At 33.7% G+C, this 22,778-nt stretch overlaps 1 protein-coding gene and 3 long non-coding RNA genes across 4 annotated transcripts; 2 read left to right on the forward strand and 2 right to left on the reverse strand.

The window, feature by feature from the left end:
• The first annotated feature begins 6,122 nt into the window (after positions 1-6,122).
• Positions 6,123-8,208, forward strand: LOC144546073 (uncharacterized). The gene is made up of 3 exons (XR_013508706.1): positions 6,123-6,249; positions 6,297-6,739; positions 8,152-8,208. It is a non-coding gene; the product is annotated as an uncharacterized LOC144546073 (long non-coding RNA).
• Positions 8,209-13,726: 5,518 nt separating this feature from the next.
• LOC144546249 (putative disease resistance protein At1g50180) lies at positions 13,727-17,809 on the forward strand. Its single transcript, XM_078294789.1, has 3 exons — positions 13,727-15,039; positions 15,117-15,260; positions 16,510-17,809. The coding sequence occupies exons 1-3, from the start codon at positions 13,769-13,771 to the stop codon at positions 17,807-17,809; spliced, it is 2,715 nt and encodes a 904-aa protein (XP_078150915.1). The 5' UTR covers positions 13,727-13,768.
• A 353-nt stretch (positions 17,810-18,162) lies between these two features.
• On the reverse strand, positions 18,163-19,853 carry LOC144546464 (uncharacterized). Its single transcript, XR_013508789.1, has 3 exons — positions 19,581-19,853; positions 19,072-19,450; positions 18,163-18,770 (listed from the first exon to the last, which is right to left on the reverse strand). It is a non-coding gene; the product is annotated as an uncharacterized LOC144546464 (long non-coding RNA).
• A 1,522-nt stretch (positions 19,854-21,375) lies between these two features.
• LOC144546478 (uncharacterized) lies at positions 21,376-22,194 on the reverse strand. The gene is made up of 3 exons (XR_013508792.1): positions 22,035-22,194; positions 21,875-21,943; positions 21,376-21,624 (listed from the first exon to the last, which is right to left on the reverse strand). It is a non-coding gene; the product is annotated as an uncharacterized LOC144546478 (long non-coding RNA).
• Positions 22,195-22,778: the final 584 nt, after the last annotated feature.

A 22,778-nucleotide genomic window follows, 5' to 3' on the forward strand; every position in this document is an offset into this window, starting at 1 on the left:
TCGTAAATTTTCAGGATAAAACTGAGTTAACACCACTTGGTGCGAAGCAGTGTTGTAAAAACAGTCTTAACTTCCGATTAAACGGCCGTTATAATAATTAGCAATGGTCAAATCATTATAAATACACTTAAGGGATGTCTATATGCAGATGAAAATGATTAATCAGCTATTTTTTTTCCGAATAATCGGCCATTTTACCGTTTAATCATCAGTTAATGATCATTTATTCATATTTATTCCCGTATATTTCTGTTTATTTCTGTTTATTTCTATTTATTTCAGTGAATATTTATTTCATATTGATTTTTTATATGATAGTATGTGATAATAAGTTTTATAAATCATGTATTGTAGTTTTATTTTGTGCTTGAACTTATATCCAATTATATATGTTTTCTCTTCTTACTTTCAAATTAATTAATTCTTATGTTATTTATATACCATATATTTTTTTTAATTACTGATATTTTTTTTCAATTAGTACGACATGTTTATTTATGAAACTAAGTTGTTATCCTAAACTAAATTTAATGATTTTATGTTGGAATATTTCATTTCTTTCAAATAATATGTTATTAGTATTTGAAAAACCTTAATTCTTGAAATTATTTTTCATTAAATAAATGTGTTATTTACTAAAATATTTATGCGTTAGAAAAACAAGCAATTATCATGTTATAATAATCAAACTAAGTTAAATTAAGTTTATTTGATAAGTTTAATGAGTTAAATAAATTATGATATATCTATACATAAATTTAATAAAAATGTTAAATTGTCCATATAATTCCGATTAATGGGCCATATACCAATTAATCGCTTGGTAGTATCCCGTCCGTCTGACGACCGCATACCGTTATTTACAACACTGATGCGAAGTGATCGGTTTGGTGTTGTGATCATAGATTATGAACCTGGTGCTTGTCGTATCTTGATTATTCCCCATGTCAAAACAACCCTCGTATCTTGATCATAAATATTATAGTTGAACTATCAGTCAATGCTAAATATATGCATGGATATTATAGCATAATACCTTTCTAAATTTTCAGTTTCCTGGTACTTCTATTTTTGTATTGGAACTTTGAAACCGTGTTATGAAATATATGCACCATCTTTGCTTTTATTTATTTATTTTTTTTTTTTGGAGTTTTCTTTAACCCATCCATTTCATTTGTAAAATTAAATTTGCATCGCCCATGCATCGGACTCAAATTACTCAAATTTGTGTTTGATGGTTCCTCTACAGTCCGATATGATATAAAATCTATAAGCACTAGATAGGCACAAATCTTGAAAAAAAATACGCACTAATATGGAAACAATGCACACCGATTTTAAAGTAGATCGGACCATAAAAGGACCCGTCGATCGGTTGCAAACCGTTCCCATATTTCTCTTTTTCCTATGTTAATTAACAATTAAGTTATACCATTTTTATTAATTTCTAAAAGACTGAAACGGTTTATTATAGAAAAAAATGATGTCATATAAAATGAGAGTATAAAATGTAAATTATTATATACAGTTCATCTCTTAGTAACAAAAATATATCATTCGAACACATAAAAAATTATTTTGCCTCAAAATGGAAAAAAAAAACATAAATGTTAACACCCAAGTATAATATATTATTTTATAAATTAAATGTGTTATTTTGAAATCGATAGTTCGAAAGGTAAATTAAATTAGTTTCAAAGTTTAAACTTTGTCACAACTCAGTCATTATAATTAATGTGTACATGGAAAGGAGCTAGAGATGTAAATTTTAATTTTAACTAGAGGAGGGTTCAAATGCCTCCATTTTTTGTGCCTCCACCATGCCTCCATTTTTAAAAACTTAAATAACTCAAACTTTAAAACTTAAACATCAAAATAAAACCGTTAGATATAATCTATGTTATTTTCTCTATGTGCCCATAAAAAATTATCACATTTTGATTTTGCTTTTATATGAATCAATAAGTTGAAAAATCAACGTCTAGAAATTATCTACATTTGTATACATTTTTACAAGCTCAAGATGACAATCAAAACAAAGTTGAAATGCCATAATTTTGTACATGTGCATAGATAAAATGATATAGTTCATATCCAACGGTTTTATTTTGAATTTCAATATTTAAATTTTGAGTTATTAAAGTTTTTAAAAATAGAGGCATGATGGAGACACAAAAAATGGAGGCATTTGAACCCTCCTCTTTTTAACTAATGTTCGGATTTGATACCACTCCGATAATATTAACTAGTGTATTAATGAAATGCCATTTTTTAGGAAAACATTTTTTTTACTCATTTTACTACAGTATTTGAATATCTTTGTTTAGTTTGTTGTTTTATATATTCTTAATAGGGTAAGGAATCAGCGAGGTTTAAATTTTGGCTTATAATAAATAAATACCCAACTTTTTATGATAACGATATATATATATATGAAAAATGCTAATATGCTATGCGTAGCATAGAGGACCTCCGTGCAACGGCTCAATATTTGAGTTTTTAAAATCCTAACAATCAATCCAAACTGTTCAACATGATATCCATATGAATATGTACTTGCTTACCAAATTTTACATTTTTTAAAAAAAAATTTACTATTTTTTTACATATGTAGGAAATTACTTGATCTGAATGGTGCAGAATTTTCAGATCAAGTGATTTTCTACCTATCTAAAAAAATAGTAAAAAAATTTAGATGACAATAAATATTTCTCCACGTTTAATTTGAATAGGTCTACAATTTTTAGTTTAAGATTTGGGTTTTGTCTATAACTTATTATGTCACATAATTATAATGAATACATGTAGACGATTAATTTAAATTTACATGTAGACGGTTAATTTGAATTTGTCTATAACCTTATGGTATTTGGTACCCCATTCCTTTTTTTTAATTAATTAAATTAATGTGTAGATCCTTTACTTCATCTTGTATTTATAACAACTTTTAACATGCAAATAAAACAGAGCATTTGTTACATAATGTTCCATTAAACATAATAAATATGATTCTTAAAAAAAAAAAAAATACTGTTTCCGTTGTTAGCATATTTTAGCTGACTCTGTTATCCAAGTACTGGTAGCTGTAACCTTACTTGATTGACAATTTACAGTGGTTGCAGAGTGCTAATTGATATTCAAGTATATCCGGTTGAAGGAAATCATTTTTTTATTCTTTTTTAACCCTTTTTTTGTAATATTAAAGATATAGATGTTTGTTTCAAGTTCTTGAGAGGTCTCTTGATGGTGCCATCAAGTATATCCGGGTTCACGATCTTTTGCGTGAAGTGGCATTGGGTGAAGTCACAGAAAATGATTTCCTTCTCATCTGAAAGAATAAAAATGTAGAGAGGGATGTAAGCATGACACGACGAGTACTGGTATTTCACCAAAATTTCGTTGCGAATATCAGCATAAACCAATCAAAGGAACATTCATAGAGTTCAAAGGAGACAGTGTCATTGGTACAGGATACCTGTTACTCAGAGTCTTGGAACTAAAATAAAAATACACAGGAATATATAAGAGAATTACCGACTGATTTGAAGAACACAATCCACTTGAGATACTTGAGTTTGTCAGGGACTAAGGTAACTGCGCTGTAATTCCATCATAGATCGATTGGTCATTTGCAAAATCTCCAGACCTTTGATATATCTTGGACACATATCCAAGAGTTGCCAAAAAGTTTATGCAAAATCCCTAGTTTGAGGCACGTTCAATCCTCTGTTTTACGGATGATATTGGGACCGCCATCAATTACAAACCTAGTTAACCTAAGAAGCCTTGTAGGATTTCAAGTTCCACGATCATGGAAGAAAAGCTTTCCTCACCTCCCTGGTGTTCGTGAGTTGCAACTAAGGTGTGATGATGAGAATGATGGCATGGTGATACATAACATAACCTCATGTCCAATTAAGTTGAACAACCTCCTCTCAGTGGAATTTGAAAACTTTTATCCTCCAAGAGGGATGATTGATTTCAGCACCTCACCAAATTATCAAAACATACACACCATGTTTCTCTCTGGGCCTCAAGTCGAACTTTCTTAATTAATTAATATATATACATGTATATCTTGTGTTTGATATGGCTTTTTTTTTATTGAATTTGCATGTTTTCTAAGAGCCAAATTAATTAGTTAATTAATATAATGCTCCTTAATTTGGTCTGACAATTTTTCTCAACTTTTCATTTCACCTTCCTGAGTGCTATATTTGTTCAAATAGGTGATTGACTTATCGCCGATTAATTAATCAAATTCTGAAAACAAATCGATCGCTTTGATCCATATAGTAATTAATAAATATCCTAGTAATTGTTTAAACACCATTGACATCGATCTGAGTTGAATACCCATCCATGGCAAGATTAGATCTGTTTCTTATATCAATAGAGTAGAATACCAGATTTCCCAACTCGAGTTAACATGCTTTGAGTAACACATCCTCAGACCATTGATCCATCTTGTACAAGGCAAAAACAAGCCTTCGAGATGCTCTAACTTCTTCCGTTTTAAGAATTGTTGGTTCAAATATCCGCAATTAAAAGAGAGAGTCACACACAATTGAAACAATGGGCTCTTGGCCCATGTAATCAGGTACCTTTTCCATGAACACATGAGCCCTATGAAGCCCAATGTCAAGTTCTCATGGGAATTCAATGAACACATGAGCACTACTACTTATATCACTATTCGAATTCGAATAACCATAAACTCACAAGTAATTGTTAGTGGAAGAATTATAAAATAAATAAATCAAGAGATATAGTACCTCGTATGACACGGAGAATCCGTTTGATGGATTTCGTGTAAGGAACTCAGGTGGTATTATTAGTGTACAGTTAAATTGGTTAAATTGTGTTAATTTCTATCACATAAATTGAAGACAAAATTTATCATTAACAGGGCAACCTAGATTTCAAACGTTAGTCATAACCTTATTATCCACACGATACACATATTTCAAACGTTCCGGACGTACGCAACAATAGAAACCACATGAACAAGCTCGAGCACATAACCCTTGTCTTTCCCCCTCATTCTTAATTGATATGTGACAACTTAATTATGAGAATTGACTAAATAACAGACAACTCCCGTAAAACTTCCTTCCAATCGAGTCTAAAGCATTGGTCACCAAAATACAAAGTATAGGATCATGCAGTCGACTGCTGCAATCTTTTTTTGTTTCTGGGCCTAATATTGGGCCTGAAACCCAACAAAATGCAGAGCACCAAAGTTACTTTGGCACAAATTGCAAACCCAAAACTCTTAACACCTGGCGTTTGAGATTTTTGTTCAAAATCAACACAATTTAACATTACGCTCTCCAAAGTAAAGAGTGAGTCTATGGTACTATGCATATTACGATTTAGCATCGTGCTACGGCTCTATATTCGAGTTTTCAAATCCTAACAGTCGATCTGAACCGTTCATCTTGTTCTCCATATTAATATGTGTTTGGAGATCAAATTTTACATTTTTTGAAATTTTTTTACTATTTTTTGAAATTTATTGAAAATCACTGTTTTTGGATGGTCCAGAATTTTCAGATCAAGTGATTTTCTAAATATCTAAAAAAATAGTAAAAAAATTTTAAAAAATGTAAAATTTGGTCTCCAAATACATATTAATATGGAGAACAAGATGAACGGTTCGGATCAACTATTAGAATTTGAAAACTCGAATATAGAGCCGTAGCACGGTGCCAAATCGTAATATGCATAGTACCATAGAATCACTCCCAAAGTAAATTACATGTCAGCAACATCACAATCAAGAGAAAATAACGAGTATTGCTTCTTTTCTGCATATCAGGAAAAACTTTTGCAAACATGCAAAAGTGTCCTTATACTGTCAGTAAATATAATTACAGTAAATGTAATTTAATCAAGTCTGCCCCTTAACTTCAGCAAACATGCAAAAGTGTCCTTCTTGTAGTGCTACTTTTTTTTCTCTCATTTTATAGTTTTATTGACAATAATATCAATAGATTGAATGAAAATCAAGATTTGTTGAAAATTTTGAGACAATTAATTTTGAGACAATTCGCATAAAAAAAAAAATCAGCTCCAAATTATTTATCTTGGAATCGTTTCTACTAGAATGAATTAAAATTTTATGGAGAACTATTATATGAATTTTATCCTAATAATTAATAATCAACGACTGTAGTTGATTCTTACAAAATTTTAACTGAAAAATTTGAATCCATATAAAAATGACTTAATTTTAAAATATATTTGGTTCCGATCAGAGAATAAGAATTCACAATCGAATTATTATTTATTAGCTACATCGAGTTAATTGCACTTTAGTGAATCATAAACAGTTCATGACCAAAAGCCCAAACCAAATGGGATCCCAAATTCCTTTTAATAAATTTCTCAAACTACCACAAAGGGCTAATAATTTTCCGATTAAACCCTCCCACAAGTTTAATTTACTATTTCTAGTAATATTGCAAAATTAGACCTTCTATTCTTTAATTCTTTCACACTTAAGTCCCCGACAGTTTAAATCAGCATAATAGTGGATCCACTTAAAGAAAAAGAGGAAATAAAGAAGACAAAGAAAGAGAGATATATTCCCCAACATAAAAAAATAAGGAAATAAAAATTAGCTTCACGAACAAGAGATTGATTGGCTTTACCAATATGAAGAGATTGCTTAATTAGTCTATTCATGATTTATTCCTTATCTCTAAAATTTGATTCCCAGACATAATAGAAAAAAGTTTCCAAGTGAACCCAGTGTATGTTGAAGGTGGACATCTGTAGCACTTAAAACTAAAGGCAAAGGCAGGCGATGCTTTTCACATAATAAAGAAAAAGAAAGGTTAAGATTAACATGTCGTGTGGCTTCCCTTGTCTATTTTTCAAAATAAATCCTTGGTTAATTTAATTTAAATACATAGTCTAAATTCTTATATATTTGTAGTGTGTGTATTGGATTCAGAATTTTAAAATTTGCACCTCTGTATTTTGAAGACCTTGTATCCCGTGGTCGGGTACCAGAGCATTGTGCTGATATTTTCCTATGTCATCGATTTGAGGAAACATGGACCGAGCCAGCTCCTCTCGTCCATGTCTGAGTGAGTCATCTTATCTGGGGTGTACTTCGTACCACTGGATGATGTCATACTACATAATTTACCGGCATTATTTTTAGTACAAATTTGGTACAAATCTGGTCCAATTTGATCTACGATTGGTCAAATATGGTAAATTACTAAGCTGATAAATTTTGTTATTTTTTAAGGATCATTAGTACAAATTTGGTCCACTTAGGTGCAATTTTCAAACAGTTCAGGTCTAATTTGGCTAACGGTTGATCCAACTTAGTCTATGGTTGGAGTCCTGCACACCTCATAGCTGCACTTTCGGCTTCTTAATTCTGTGTGAGTGCTATGTTCTGAATTTTTCAAAATGCGATGATAAAATTAGAATTTTGAAAGAGTGAGTCTATGGTACTATGCATATTATGATTTGGCACCGTGCTATGGTTCTATATTCGAGTTTTCAAATTCTAACGGTCGATCCGAACCGTTCATCTTGTTCTCCATATTAATATGTGTTTGGAGACCAAATTTTACATTTTTTGAAATTTTTTTACTATTTTTTTAGATTTATTGAAAATCACTATTTTTGGATGGTCCAGAATTTTCAGATCAAGTGATTTTCTAAATATCTAAAAAAATAGTAAAAAAATTTCAAAAAATGTAAAATTTGGTCTCCAAACACATATTAATATGGAGAACAAGATGAATGGTTTGGATCGACCATTGAGATTTGAAAACTTGAATATAGAGCCGTAGTACAGTAACAACCCGTGATATGTATAGTACCATAGACTCACTCATTTTGAAATATTAAGATGATAACTAAAAATTTTTGACTTAATTCTTTCACACTCAAGTCCCTGGGCAGTTTAAATAAGCGTAACAGTGGATCCAATTAAAGAAAAAGAGAAATAAAGAAGGAAAGAAAGAGACATTTCCCAACATCAAAAATATTTTTTGTATTTTTGAAATAAAAATTAGCTTTACGAACAAGAGATTGTTTGGCTTGACGAATACGAAGAGGTTTCTTAAGTGCATCCTTGGTTAAATTCGATTCCCCGACATAAAAATGGAAACAATGGAAAAGGTTTTCAGAGTGGGCCCAAATGGAAGCTAAGCGGTGTATATTGAAGGTGGGACCCTTTTTTTTTTTTAATCAAAAAAAAAAAAGAAATACCTGCAAATGCAATACGTTTAGCATCTTAGTTTCTTACCAGAGAAATTAAAGAGCGAGAGAGCTAAAGAGGGAGATTAAAAATTACGATCGAATTCGTTAATGACCAACAATTAAAATTATATTACAAATTTAGGTTTCACTTTTGGACAAGTTAATTTCTCTCCTTTTTTAAGACAAAAATATATTTTCTCATGACCTGAAGTATCAATATATATATATCTATATTTTGATAAATTTTATCTGAAATCATAAGAATGGATTGAATTTTAATCTGATGTACATACGGAACAATGTTAACCATTTCATGGGCAGTGTTCACTAAATTTTTGAATGTTTTCTCAAACAAATTATTATCTTTGAATGTTTTATCCCCATTTATCATTTTGTAGTGCCCTAAAATATTTTTTCTTTTCTTTAAACTGTATTTCGATTGTGGACCCGATATAGACAGATTGCTACTGTTGACCATCTCCTAGTCCCAAGTTAAATATTCTCTTACTTTAAGTACCTGCAAATACAATACGCTTTGCTTCTTACTAGTGGTTTGCAAACGGCTACCGCGGGCCAGGCCGCGCCAAATCCGTGGCGGGCGATGGGTAGAACAGACACGGGTACAAAGAGTACATGGGTACAACGGGTCGGGTATCACAGGTAAAATTTTGAAAATCCGTGCCCTACTTGTTTCAAACCCGTGCCCGTCACGGGTTCGGGGGCAGGGCGGTCCAGGTTCACGAGTAGAGCGATCCGGACATGGGTACCCAGTTTTTTTTTTTCGGTTTTTTTTTACTCAATAATTTTAAAACATTGTTATAATAATTTGCTTATAATAAATTATAATAAATTTTTTTGAATCAATGTTATAATTTTGAAACAATGTAATAATTTTAAAACAATGTTATAATTTTTTTGAACTCAATAATTTTTGTTATAATAAATTATAAATCAAAATTACTAATTATTTTAAAACAATGTGGCTTAAATCAATTACTTTAAATATAAATCAAAATTACTAATTATTTTAAAACAATGTTGCTTGAATCAATTACTTTAAAATATCTTAACTCAATTACTGTAAAACAATAAAATAAAATAAAATTTTCTTAAATTAATTACTTTAAAAATAATTATGAATTATTTTAAAACAATAGATTAAAAAATAAAAGTTACCCTCCTCCTTTATTCCGGACTTGGGATCGACTATGTAAAATAACATAGGCGGAGTTCTAACTTTTTTTTTGTTAGTAATTCTTCTTTAAAATGAATAATTTAAAATTAATTGAAATGTTTAGAAATTTATAATTTAAAAAATAACCATAAAGATTAAAAGAGGATAGAAATTTATACCGACACTACCTATCTAGAAGTTCTCATTTATATACCATTGTTCGCTCTCTTCCGCATCGCCTGAATCTGAATTAGCCTCGAGCCGCGCCTCGGTACCGCTTTCTTCATTGTCGAATCCGGATGATGATTCTTGTTGATCTCGATGTTGCTTGCGCTCTTCAGCATTAATTCAATTTTTCATGCACACAAGTCTCTCAAAAATATGTGCACCCAACTTACTGCGTTTATCGGAGAGGATCCTGTTCACCCAACTAAAACAACTTTTGGAAGGGACAGTTGACATGGGCATGGCAAATACGTCGCAGGCCATCATCGCCAGCGTTAGATAGGCCCTTGCATGCCGCCTCCACCACTCCATGAGGTTAAGTCCATGTTCATTTTCGTTGAGCAATGGCATATAGCTCAATAACTCGTTTGTAGATGTGTGCGGTTCGCTCTCCGACTAGAAATCTTCTAACAATCCACCACTGCTAATGCTCCTGAAGTGGAACTATTAAAAAATAAAACAAAAATTAGTGGACAAATAATGTAGATATTATAAATAATAAAGATTAAAAATACATGTATATTTAAATTCATACCTAGGGGGGCACGGGACGAAGACGGGTTGTCACTCATTCTTGAGTTGTATATGTTATATATCTCATTGAACTTCGAATTCACGTACGCCTCCACCCCGATTTTGTCTAAATGTAGATTATCTTTGTACCTTTCAACTACTTTGATCTTGTAATACTCCTTGTATGCCGGGTTTAGGCAGTTTGCGACAATGGCCAGGAGGGGTACATCTTTCCAATATTTTAGAAATTTTTGTTTCATGGCATTTACGATCGGCGTGAGAGATTTATCGTGGGTTCAGCTTGTTCCAAATCACGATACACCTTGGAGATATCATAGAGATGTCTGAGCATCTCAAATGACGTCGGTGAATACGAGCATGATAGTTTGATGGTTGGTGTAAAAATGGTTCCTAGAAAATCCTTAACCCTTTCTAGTTGCTCCCATTCTCCGTTGCTTAAATCCAATGTCATTCCCTCGGGGCTGGAGCTTCTTAAAAACTCCCTTATGACAGCTTTGTAAGGAAGGCATCGGTTCAAAAACCTATAGGTTGAGTTCCAACGGGTATCTATATCCCAAGGTACTTTCAACTTGCTCAATTTATGGTGGACACACAAAAATGCAAATATTTTTTTCTTTCTTGGTTTGAAACAATGTGGTTGAGAGCATCCTTAAATTTAATTATCAATAGTTTTACGGCTTCTGTTTTAAGGCCTGCCTTCACGACGAGGTTAAGTATGTGGCAAGCACACTTTTAATGAAACATTGCACCATTCATAATCGGGTTTAGAGACCGTTTAAAAATCTCAATGGAAGCTATGTTGTTGCTAATATTATCGAATGAGATAGAAAAAATCTTGTTATCCATATCTCTCTTAAGGTTATATTATTCTAAAACCTCAATAATGGATTTGAAAATTACATTTGCAGTGTGCGGGGAATCCAACATTCGAAAACTTAGTATCATTTTTTTTAATACTCAACGATCATCGATCCAATGCCCGGTAATACAAGAGTACCCAAGTCCATGTTTACCGGCAGTCCATATATCGGAGGTAATTGACACCTTATTGTTTTGATATGCAAATAAAGCTCGTAGCTTGTTTTTTGTAATGGTAAACTGATTTTTTATTTCACTAACCATTTTTCTATGATGGAACCTCTTGTACATTGGTTGACTACACCTCCGAATGATCAACCCGACAAAACTCATGCAACCACCTATACTTATTGGTTGTTCTTTATGGGTAATGTACCGGACCAATTCACTAAGCATTTTTTATTCATCGTATTTTGGGTTGATTCTGGTACCATCCGGGTTCACAAGGGTTTGGATTTGTCTCGGTCCAAGATTTTCACTTGAAATCTCACCCTTTCTTTCGTGCATTTCAGCATGTCTCTTAACGGCTTAACGCTAGTCATACCACTAGTTTTTTTATACTCAAAATTTTGTTTCTTGCAACCTTTTACCTTATAATGTAGATATAGCAAAGTGCCCTCATCATCTTTGGTCTGCTTATAAAATCTCATCAACGACTGATTGTAATCGGGTTGTCTTTTAGTCTTCTTTCCTGATGGTTCTTGTGGGGGGACACTTGTTGATGGAGGGAAACTTGTCGAAGGAGTATCTCCTACAGGGACAGTGTCAGTGAATTGACTCAATGCTACAGAAGAAGTGCCTCCATATGCATACGATGGTGTCGGTTGATATGCTTCTTGTGGAATATACATGTTTGGATCATTTGAAGTATAATATGGTGCACTCATATTGGGGAGTTGTTGATAATTTGTTTGTAGCATTTGGTCTCTTCTTGGATAATTTTGTGGATAATTAGGTGGTGTCATCTGGGAGGAACTATCAAGATAATTTTGTGAATAAATTTGTGGATTAGGTGGTGACAACTCGGGGCCAAAAAAAGAGTCTGACATTCTCGCGATGTCTTTTTCCACCGATTCGCGATAAGATGTCATTTTTTAAACCTATTCAAAAAAAAATGTAAATTACTAACATATTCAAAAAATAAATCTAACATATTTTTTTAACCTATTAAAAATAAATACGAATTTCAAAAATAAAATCTAACCTATTCAAAACAAATCTAATTACTTCACATCTAACAAATCTAATATAAACTAAATAAATCCAACATATTCAATAAATCTAACAAATCTAACATATTCTGAAAAAAAATCTTTTCAAAATAACAACTATTTAGTTTTTTCGTCACAGTAAAATCTAAACGTAACGACATTTCGAAAATAATATTTCTTACGACAAACGTAAAATCTTTTCAAAATAACAGACATAAAAAAAAACACAATTCAAATTATTTTGAAAACAAAAAACTACAAATAAATCAAAACAAAAAATATATACATTCTGAAAAAAAATCTTTTCAAAATAGCAACTATTTAGTTTTTCGTCACAGTAAAATCTAAATGTAACGACATTTCGAACATAATATTTTTCCGCAAACATAAAATCTTATCAAAATAACAGATATAAAAAGCAACACAATTTACAACTTTTTTTAAAACAAAAAACAACGAATAAATAAAAAAAAATCTATTCTGAAAGAAAAAAAAAAAAAAAAAAAAAAAGAGTGGCCACGTTCTTTAGAAGCGGCCCACAATAAGTGATCGCTTTGTCTAGATGCGGCTCATTAAACGGCAATTTTAAAGTTTTCACAAAATCATGATTATTAGGTTTATTAATTTTTGAAGTATGGTATATTTAAAAATTTCGGGTCAAAAAAAGCATCAATAATCAATGTATGTACCACGTGGAATGGACCCCACAGGCACAAGAAAACCACGCGGAATGGAACCCACAGGCACAAGCATTTATTATATATTATCACCGACACGGTTCTGAGAAATCTCATATAAATTTCAATTTCTATAGACTATATATATATCGTACATCTTATTTCGTTTCTTGGAAACTTCTCCAACATTTGATTCGTTGGATGTTGAAACTTCAGATAAGTATGTCATTGTTAGAAAGCTCATCAATACAAAGTTTGTTGGCGAAATTGTTTATAAATAACAATTAAAAATTATAGTACAGATTTAGGTTTCACTTTCATTGTTTATGAACAACAATTAAAAATTATAGTATATATTTAGGTTTCTCTTTCACTTTTTGACGAGTTAATTTATTTTTCTCTCCTTTTTTAAGACGGAAATCTATTTAATTTATCATGACTTGAACTATTAATAATTTAATCTGAAATTATAAAAAAATGGATTAAATTTTAATCTGATGCATCCAAATTGGAATGTTTATTAACCATTCCATGGGCACTGTTCATCAAATTATATTTGAACGTTTTCTCAAACAAATTATATATCTTTCAATGTTAAGGCTTTGGTATATATATATATATATATTGGATGACACTGGTACGAAAGATCCCATGTTTTTCCCCATTTGTCAAATATTAGTGCCCTAAAATAATATTTTATTTTTCTTTGAAGTACTGTATTTCGATTGTGGACCCGATATAGAGAGACAGATTGGTTAAATATTCTCTTACTTTAAATACCTGCAAATGCAATACGCTTTCCATCTTACCAATAGAGCAAAGGTTATTTTTGATAAAAGTACAATATATAGAGCAAGATGACTGAGGCGATCGTCTCTGCTGTGGGAAAGAAGTTAGCAGACCTTCTTGCAGACGAAGTTCGCTTCCTGTGCGGAGTCAACAGCAAAGTGGCCGAGGTGAAGCTTCAACTGGGTCAGATGCAGTGCTTTCTAAAGGATGCAGAATCCAAGAAGAAGAGAGGTGATGAGAGGATCAAGGGATGGGTGCGTGATGTGAGGAGTGTCGCATATGAGACTGAGGATGCGGTCGACACATTCCTTGTTGAAGCCAACCGTCGGAGGCTCGGTCTCAAACTAAATGGGCTATTAGCTCATTTCTCTCTCGGTGGGAAGATTTCTAAGATCCAAGCCAAACTCTGCATAATCTCTCAAAGTAGAACTACTTTCGGTATACAAGATCTTAGTGGAGATGGAGATCACTCTCAAAGTAGAACTTCTTATTCTTTTAAACGCCGTGTGCTCCCTGATGTCGATGACAGCGAAGTTGTCGGTTTTGAGGCTGAAAAGAGAGATATAATCAATTTGTTGTTGAATGGGCTGAGCGACCAAAGCCGGTATGTAGTTTCCATTGTTGGATCTGGTGGTCTTGGGAAGACCACGCTTGCTCAAAAGGTGTACAATAGTTCAACTGTAAGGAATAATTTTAATTATTTCTTATGGATTACTGTCTCCCAAGATTTTAATCTCCTTGATGTATTGAAGAAAATACACCAGCAGCTTGCAAATGAGACTGAGTGGAAGCGTGTTCTTGGTGTATTAAAAGAAATACACCAAGAAGATCAGATTGTATTTCTATTAGGAGAAGTCAACACATTGTTGAAAGAGAAGATATATCTAATTGTGTTAGATGATGTGTGGACCGAGCATGTCTTTACCCAGCTCGAGAAAGGCCTTGTGGATGTCAGAAACGGGAGCCGGGTGCTAATGACGACCCGTAACCTTAATGTAGCAAATTATGCAGATTCTAGAGGTGTGTATCGTCTTCGGTTTCTCAATGAAGAAGAAAGCTTGGTTCTTTTCCTAAAGAAGGCACTTCGAAGCAGCGATCCCTCGCCGGATTGTCCGGAAGAACTGAAGGATGTTGCTAGAAAGCTAGTTCAGAGATGCAATGGTTTGCCATTGGCTGTCGTTGTGTTGGGTGGCCTCTTGTCAAGTAAACCTTGTACTCACCGAGAATGGTCTGGAGTGCTCAAGAGGTTGGATTGGCACACCATTGGCCAAGGAGAATGCATGAAAATTCTAGGCACAAGCTATGATGACTTGCCGTATCATCACAAGTCATGCTTCCGGTAAATTATCAAAAAAAATTTGTATAAAACCTCGCAATTCCAAACTATATATGAATCAAGCTGGTTGCATGTTTCAGGTACTTAGCTTGCTTCCCGGAGGACTATGAAAATCAGGCAAAACATCTCATGCAGATGTGGATAGCTGAAGGGTTAATAGAGACCAAAAATAAAGGGGAATTAGAGGATTATGCTGAAGATTATTTGGAGGAGCTTGCGCAAAGGTACTGTTGTCATAACTCATAAGGCCTTTTAGAATACCTCTCTAAACATCTCGATCGGCCTGTTAGAATACCTTTCTAAACTCTGTTTCTGATCTTCAAATGTCTATAAAACTCCTTGTACTTCTATTTTGTATTGGAACATCAAACCATGGTTCACAATTCGGAACCGGAATCGATTCGGATCGGTCATTCAATAGTGAAATCGGATGAATCGGCCAAATCAGATGGGAAACTCGAACTTTTTACCAAAATCTTGTTTTGTACTAATAAAAAGATTGATTACTAATATACACTGATTCGAAAGAGCACTGCTAGCAGATCATCATATATGCACCATTTTTGGTCAATTATGCATGATGGTGCACGAATTCATAGTCACGACATATATTTTTTTGATGAAAGTAAAAAAGTAAGAAAAAAGGGAAAATAATCAAGAAAATCGGTCTAACTCCGTCTGACTTGATCTATATATAATCGGTGCAGAATTGCTTGAATCGTCCGTTTCAACACTGTTCAAACCGATTTTTCAATTAAACACTTAAGTAATTGAGGGAGACATTTTTCATTTTTTTTTGTTCGCGACTGGTTGAGGGAGAAGGTCCCTTCGTTTTTCTCGCTCTCCATTTTGTAAAATATTGGAAGAGTCCAGATCCATTTCTTTTTAATTCTTTTCTTCTTGTTTTTCCCTTCTCCATTTTTATTAACAATGGACACCTCCTTTTTCTTTATTTATGATTTGTTTGTCTTAATTTTCTTCCTCTTTTTTTTTTTTTGTTTTCTATCCGATTCCGCCGATTCTGATCAATTCATCCGATTCCGATTCCAATTTCAATTCCACAGTCAAGTGACCGATTTCGATTCCAATTCTGATTTTTTTCCTTTTATTTATTTTCAAAGTTTGTTACAACACAGAGAGTAAAGGCATTGGGCAAAATTACCCTATTAATTAAATTAATGTGTAGATGGTAGTCCTTTACTTCACCTTGTATTCATAACAACTTCTAACATGTAGGTTACCAAAACAGAGCCTTTGTTACACAATGTTCTATTAAACATAATAAGTAGGATTCTTAAAAAAAAAATATTGTTTTCGTTATTAGCATATTTTTGCTGACTCTATTATCCAAGTACCGGTAGCTCCAACCTTACTTGATTGACAATTTACAGTGGTTACAGAGTGCTAACTGATACAGAACACTTTTTTTTTTTCTATTTTTTTAACACTTTTTTTGTACTATTAAACTTACAGATGTTTGGTTCAAGTTGTTGAGAGGTCTCCTGATGATGCCATTGAGTCTATTCGAGTTCACGATCTTCTGCGCGAAGTGGCATTGGGTGAAGCCAAAGAAAATGATTTCCTTCTCATTTGGAAGAATGAAAATGCAGAGGGGGATGTAAGCATGACACGAAGAGTGGCATTTCATGAAGAGATCGATGAGAGTAGCATCATAAACCAATCAAAGGATCTCAAAAAGATCAAAATGCCCAGACTTCGAACATTCATAAATTTCAAAGAAGGCAGAGTCATTGGTGCAGGATTTATATTACTCAGAGTCTTGGAACTAACAGATGCAAAAATAAGAGACCTACCGACTGATTTGAAGAAGATGATCCACTTGAGATACTTGGGTTTGAGAGGGACTAAAGTAACTACAATTCCATCATGGATTGGTCATTTGCAAAATCTGCAGACCTTTGATATTAGAGATACAGAAATCGAAAAGTTACCAAAAAGTTTCTGGAAAATCCCTAGTTTGAGGCATGTTCGGTCCCCTTTTCCCAAGAAAATAATGGGACCGCCATCAACTGCAAAACTAGTTAACCTAAGAAGCCTTGTAGGATTACAAGTTCCACAATCATGGAAGAAAAACTTTCCTCACCTCCATGGTGTTCGTAAGTTGAAACTACACTGTAATGATGAGAATGATGGCATGGTGATACATAACCTCATGTCCAAGTTGAACCACCTCCTCTTAGTGGAATTTGTAAACTTTTATCCTCCAAGAGGTATGATTGATTTCAGCACCTCCCCAAGTTATGAAAACATACACACCATGTATCTCTCTGGGTACAAGCCTAGAGACCCTCCAACTGTTCACATTACAGAAATGCCTCCAAACATAGCCAAGCTAACACTACACGGCTTCCATTTGAATGACGATTCAATGCTGAAACTTGAGAAATTACGTGGTTTGAAGTATCTGGACCTGTCCCATATTAAAATGGAGGCGGATACCATAGTTTGCACTAATGGAAGTTTTCCTGGACTACAAACTCTGATGCTCTATGGTGTCAAGGAAATGAAGGAATGGAAGGTGGAGGATGGAGCATTGCCCGTGCTCAAGCGCCTTCAAATTGTAGGCTGTTCTGATTTACGTGCTCTTCCCGACCTACATTGTGTCACCACCCTACAACAGCTGGAGATAGAGGGAAAACTCCTGTCAAAAATTGAGAACAAGTCAGGGGAGGAATGGGATAAAGTCAAACATATACCAACCATTACCGACTTTATGAAGGGAACAGGTTTTGTCCGAAGCACTTTGGACTGAACTCCTCTCCAAAGCCTTTTTTCACCATACGATACAATCTAGTACGGTGAACTAAGGCTTTGGAAAGGAGTTCAGTCCAAAGGGCTTCGGACAAAACCCGTTCCCCTTTATGAAAACTCCTGTAACTTTAGATATGTAGTACATGACGTCATATACTAATATTAGTCTATTAGCATTTGGAGAATTTTCTTATAGAGGTATAACTATTGCAGTTTTTGTTTCTTTTTTTATTATCTGGAAGCCCGTAGGCGTACAGTTTTCGTTTGTTGATGTGATATGATCGCGTCTGAGACAACAATCTATTATGGTATGTGTTACATCTCAAACCAAGAATTTTGAATTAAGGTGTGATCAATCTCACCTCGTGCTTAATTAATTATTAAGCACGCAAAGCTAATCATAAACATAATAAACAAAAGCAGAGAAAGCATAATAATATAAATATCAAGTATCAGTCACATAACAAATAAACAAACATAAGTATAAATATCATACAGTCTGATCCGTCTCGGATCCAAAATAACATCAAATAATGAAGGGGATACATGATCTATCGAGCCCGTATATATAACACATGAAATACGGGACTCATAAATCAAATCAAAGCTTAACCCTAGCTAAGTCAAGCGGTGTGGCCATCGGAGACAACTCTTGACAACTCCTTCACTCTATACCTAAAACTTTCTTTGGTTGAGTCAGAGAGCCCAATGCCACTTAGGCCTAGTTCAAGAATTTTATTCCAGCCACGCGAGCTCAAATCTAAACTTTCAAAAATCAGTTTTCTATTTGTTCTATGCCGAGCCTATTATTTCAAAATTTCAATTTTTACATATAAGTCCTTGTGATTAGAATATTTCCAAGGGCGTAGAATTTACATGTCAACCCCACGAACTATAAAAATTTACGCTTTGATCCCTGTCATTTTCAAACCGTACCAGTAACAGAGAAGCTTTAATACCACCTAGCACCAATACACAAAGGGGGTCATTTAGTAGTTCAAGCACCTACTTACGAGTTAATAATCATCGATGACTAATCAATCAAGATTACACAAACAATTTAGACAAGCAAAAATCAGATACGAGCTCCCGATTAATCGCAAAAATCAGCAAGAAATTTGGACAAGCAAAAAGGGCATAGTCAACACAAGTCCAGCCGGGAAAATCAACAACCTGCGCTAGACAATTCATAAATGCCCAAATCATCCCATAAAACCCGATAAGACATGAAATCGAACAATAGATGCGTAATTGAATGTTTACCAGAGATGGCTGCAAATCACAAAGGGGTGCGGTTCGGCCAGTACCAAGGCGAGGCACCTCGCTCCACGGCCGTCACAAAAAAAAGTCAGAAGCGCACAGTCACACCGAGGCAGCAAGGTCAGAGAGCACCGGATAGGGAGTCACTCGGCACCAGAAATTGATACAAGCAACGAAAAATCAGCAAGGCACCATTCAAGTCTCGAGAATCAGAAAAAGGGTTGTTTTGTACTTACCCAAGAAAGTTTGAACACCCGTCAGAGACACGGAAAGATGGCCGGTTCCAAGGTTAGTCGTCTCGTCTCGCGACTCTCTCAAAATCACCGAATCACAACCAAGAGACAACAATGCACCGAATTTCTCAAAAATCACAGCAAGATCTCTACAATTCGGGTAATTAGCAATTAAATTAGAGGAAAACAGAAAAGAGGGAAAAAAAAAACCAAAAATCCTCAACACATGAGAACAAACAACCAAATTAACCAAAATTTAGAGGAGAAGGGCCTGCTTACAACCAATAGGCAGTCAAGGGAAACCCCCACGCAACAGAGACGGGTCAGTGAGCAAGAGAGAGGAGGGTTAGGGTTTTGGAACGGAGGGAAAAAGGGAGGCGGAAAGAGAGACAGAGAGGGAGCGGGGCGCTGGTGGGGTTTCACGGACAGAGAGAGGAAGGAGAGACAAGGGGGCCGGGGTTTGTGGGCTGGCCGCTGCAGCGTCAGAAGAGAGGAGGGTGGCGGAGCCCCCTGTCTTGCGCGCACGGGAGAGGAGGAAACGGGAGGGTGGGTTTTGGCGTAAGAAGAACGCAGAGAGAGAGAGAGAGGTGAGGGACTGAGGGGTTATTAAAGGCCCGCTTTAAGATACGTGCTGGGATGAAATCAAATGGCTTAAACAAATTCAGAATTTCAATATGGTTTCCTTTAATTGATTTTAAAGTCCGTTTCTTTTTTCAATTTCGTAAATTTTATAATTAATTTGTACGAATATTTCGTATAATTATACTCTTAATTAGAATTCAATTATTTTATTTATTCACATGAATCTAATTAATTCAATTTCTTCTTCTTTCTAAAATTCGAAGGAACTTGTAACGAATTTTTTTTTAAGTTACGAATTTACCGAATGATTATAATTTATCTATAATGCTATATATTTTATTTTTTTCATCTCTAAATTTTAATATACATAATTTCATAATTCATATTTATATTTCAAAATTTTAGTTTCGTTTTAAATAAATCAGATAAGAACCATCGTTAATTTAATTAAATTTTTTATTTAGGCGTAATGATCAATTTAACAAATTAATCATGTTTTTAAAATTTCGGAATATAACAGAACCACGCCCATGCGATTTTTTCATCAAAACTCGGTTGGACAATGTTGACTTGGCCAAGTTATCTGATTTTCAAGTCGAGTCAGACCAATTTAGCCCGAGTTAGGCCGAGTCATGCCCGAGTAAGGCCGAGTCCTTCAATTATTTTACATTTTTTTCCTGACAGTTGTTAATTTATGATTTCAAATCACAAAAAAGAAAAAATTAAATTATGCAAACAAAATTTGAACAAGAAAAAAAACTTAACACATAATCCAACAGTTCGACACTAAATTTATACTGCCAATGCAATATTATTTTTTATGGATAAAATTATAGCTAGCTTGCATAAAAGGTGTATTCTATTTGTAATGTTTATATTATATTATATAATTAGTGGATTATTTGAGTATAATCTTTTGTCTACAGTTTTTTTTACAAATTTTTTTTTTACAATTGTTCCCTATATTTTGGCTACAAAATAAGCTTCTACCAAAAAAATTCCAAGTTTCGATCCAATTTAGCTCAATATGATCTCCATATTAAAATGTGTTTGATACCAAATTTTATATTTGTTTGGAAATTTGTACTCTTATTTTTAGATATTCAGAAGATTTTGTACATAGGAAGAGTATATTGCACATTAAATTCCTTTGAGTCGCCTATAGGAAGAGTATATTGTCATTTGCTATTTTTAAGTGATTTCAAGTCCCTGTATTTTATTTTGAGAACTGGCATTTTTTTGTCACTTCATGTTATCAGTTGTTTGCTCTGTAATAATGTCTCTCAGAGGCACTCTAAATCTAATTATAATATGTTTTTGTTGTTAAGCAGCCCCTTCTGACTGCTTAGGAGTTAGGAGTACATACTCTTTAATTATAAATTGAATGTTGTCCAGGTCATAAACCATTAATTGTGTTAATTCCCCAAGCTTGCACATCATCAACAAATGGATAAAATTTAAAATTATATATTGAGTAATTATTCACTTCACTTTCCAAAGGAAGGACAAGGCTCACATATATGCAAACAAATGCAAATGAACTCAGAATTCAGAAACCAAAATTACTGAAGCAAAAGCAGAATGTAAATGTAAATGCAATTAAAAAGCCCTGGAATTAAATTCTTCTTCAAGTTGGATTTTATCATTTGAAGTTGCTCTTGATGGAATCCGCTGCACTCGATGACTTGTCGCTCACTGTTCCAGCTACATCTTGCGCCATGCACTTCATTCCTTCTCCCTTCTGAAAATACAAATGGTAAATTATCTATATATATATATATATTATTTAAAGTTTGCAGCACAATATCCTTCACTATAAAGCTGTACATAAGAACAATCATGAAATAAAACAAAGATCAGATGATCAGATCCTTCTTTTCAAGTATGACTAATTAAGAACTCTAGAGGAAATCAGTTAATGGTAAATTAAAAAACTACTAATGAAGCAAGTAATGCAACTAAAATGGTAAGATGAATTAATCGAGGCATGCCTGCGTAGCTGATTCAGTCACACTGGATGCGGCTGAGGAGGCTTTGCCCATGAGATTATCCGTCTTCTCCTACACAAATCAATTAATTAATATATCAATTATTTAGGTCCAAGTTTGTCAATTGATGATCAATTATATAGGCATGCATATATATATATACCTCGGCCTTGCCCATGGTCTTGCCAGAGTTGAAAGCCTGCTCGTTCGACATGGTGATCTTGGAAACTTTTTCAAGTAATTAAGGGATTAAGGAAATGGATTTGTGTTCTTGATTGATGGAATTAATTAATGGTGTGGTTGAGGCTGAATGAAGACTTGAAGGGCTATTTATACATGTATGTATGTCGATTGATTGAGACTTAGGTAGAGATCGAGCTTGAAGGGCTCCGAGTAATGTGGAGATTGATGCCACATGGATGATCACTGATCCAATACTAATTAATCCAAAATCTTTTATTAGGGGGTGTTAATGATATGCTCAAAATAGCTCCTTTCTGTAACATGTGAACCCATCACTATTTTGGCTTAAACACCTAATCAATCAATCAATCAATCAATCAATGATTCCTCCAATATATATACTGTATATCTTCAAAATGATCCTTGTAATTGTTTTATAAAGGCAAAGTTCTCCTGTGCACAAATTAAAATTCTCCTATGCACACATGATTTGTAATTGTCTTATTAACTACTGCTTACAGTAATAACTAATGTGAATATAATCTGCATTGCAAACTTCAATGATATTAACCAATATACTAATTTTAATTTCAAGAGGTATCACAAGTCAGCCCAACCCAGCCCAGCCCAGCCCAGTATTAAATGGACATTCCATTTCTCCATGAAACAAAAAGGACACATCACCTCCATTGCACTCCTTCATTAGGACATATTAAATAACCAA

Source organism: Carex rostrata, chromosome 29 (assembly GCF_964058835.1).
Source record: "Carex rostrata chromosome 29, lpCarRost1.2, whole genome shotgun sequence".
Lineage (NCBI taxonomy): Eukaryota > Viridiplantae > Streptophyta > Magnoliopsida > Poales > Cyperaceae > Carex > Carex rostrata.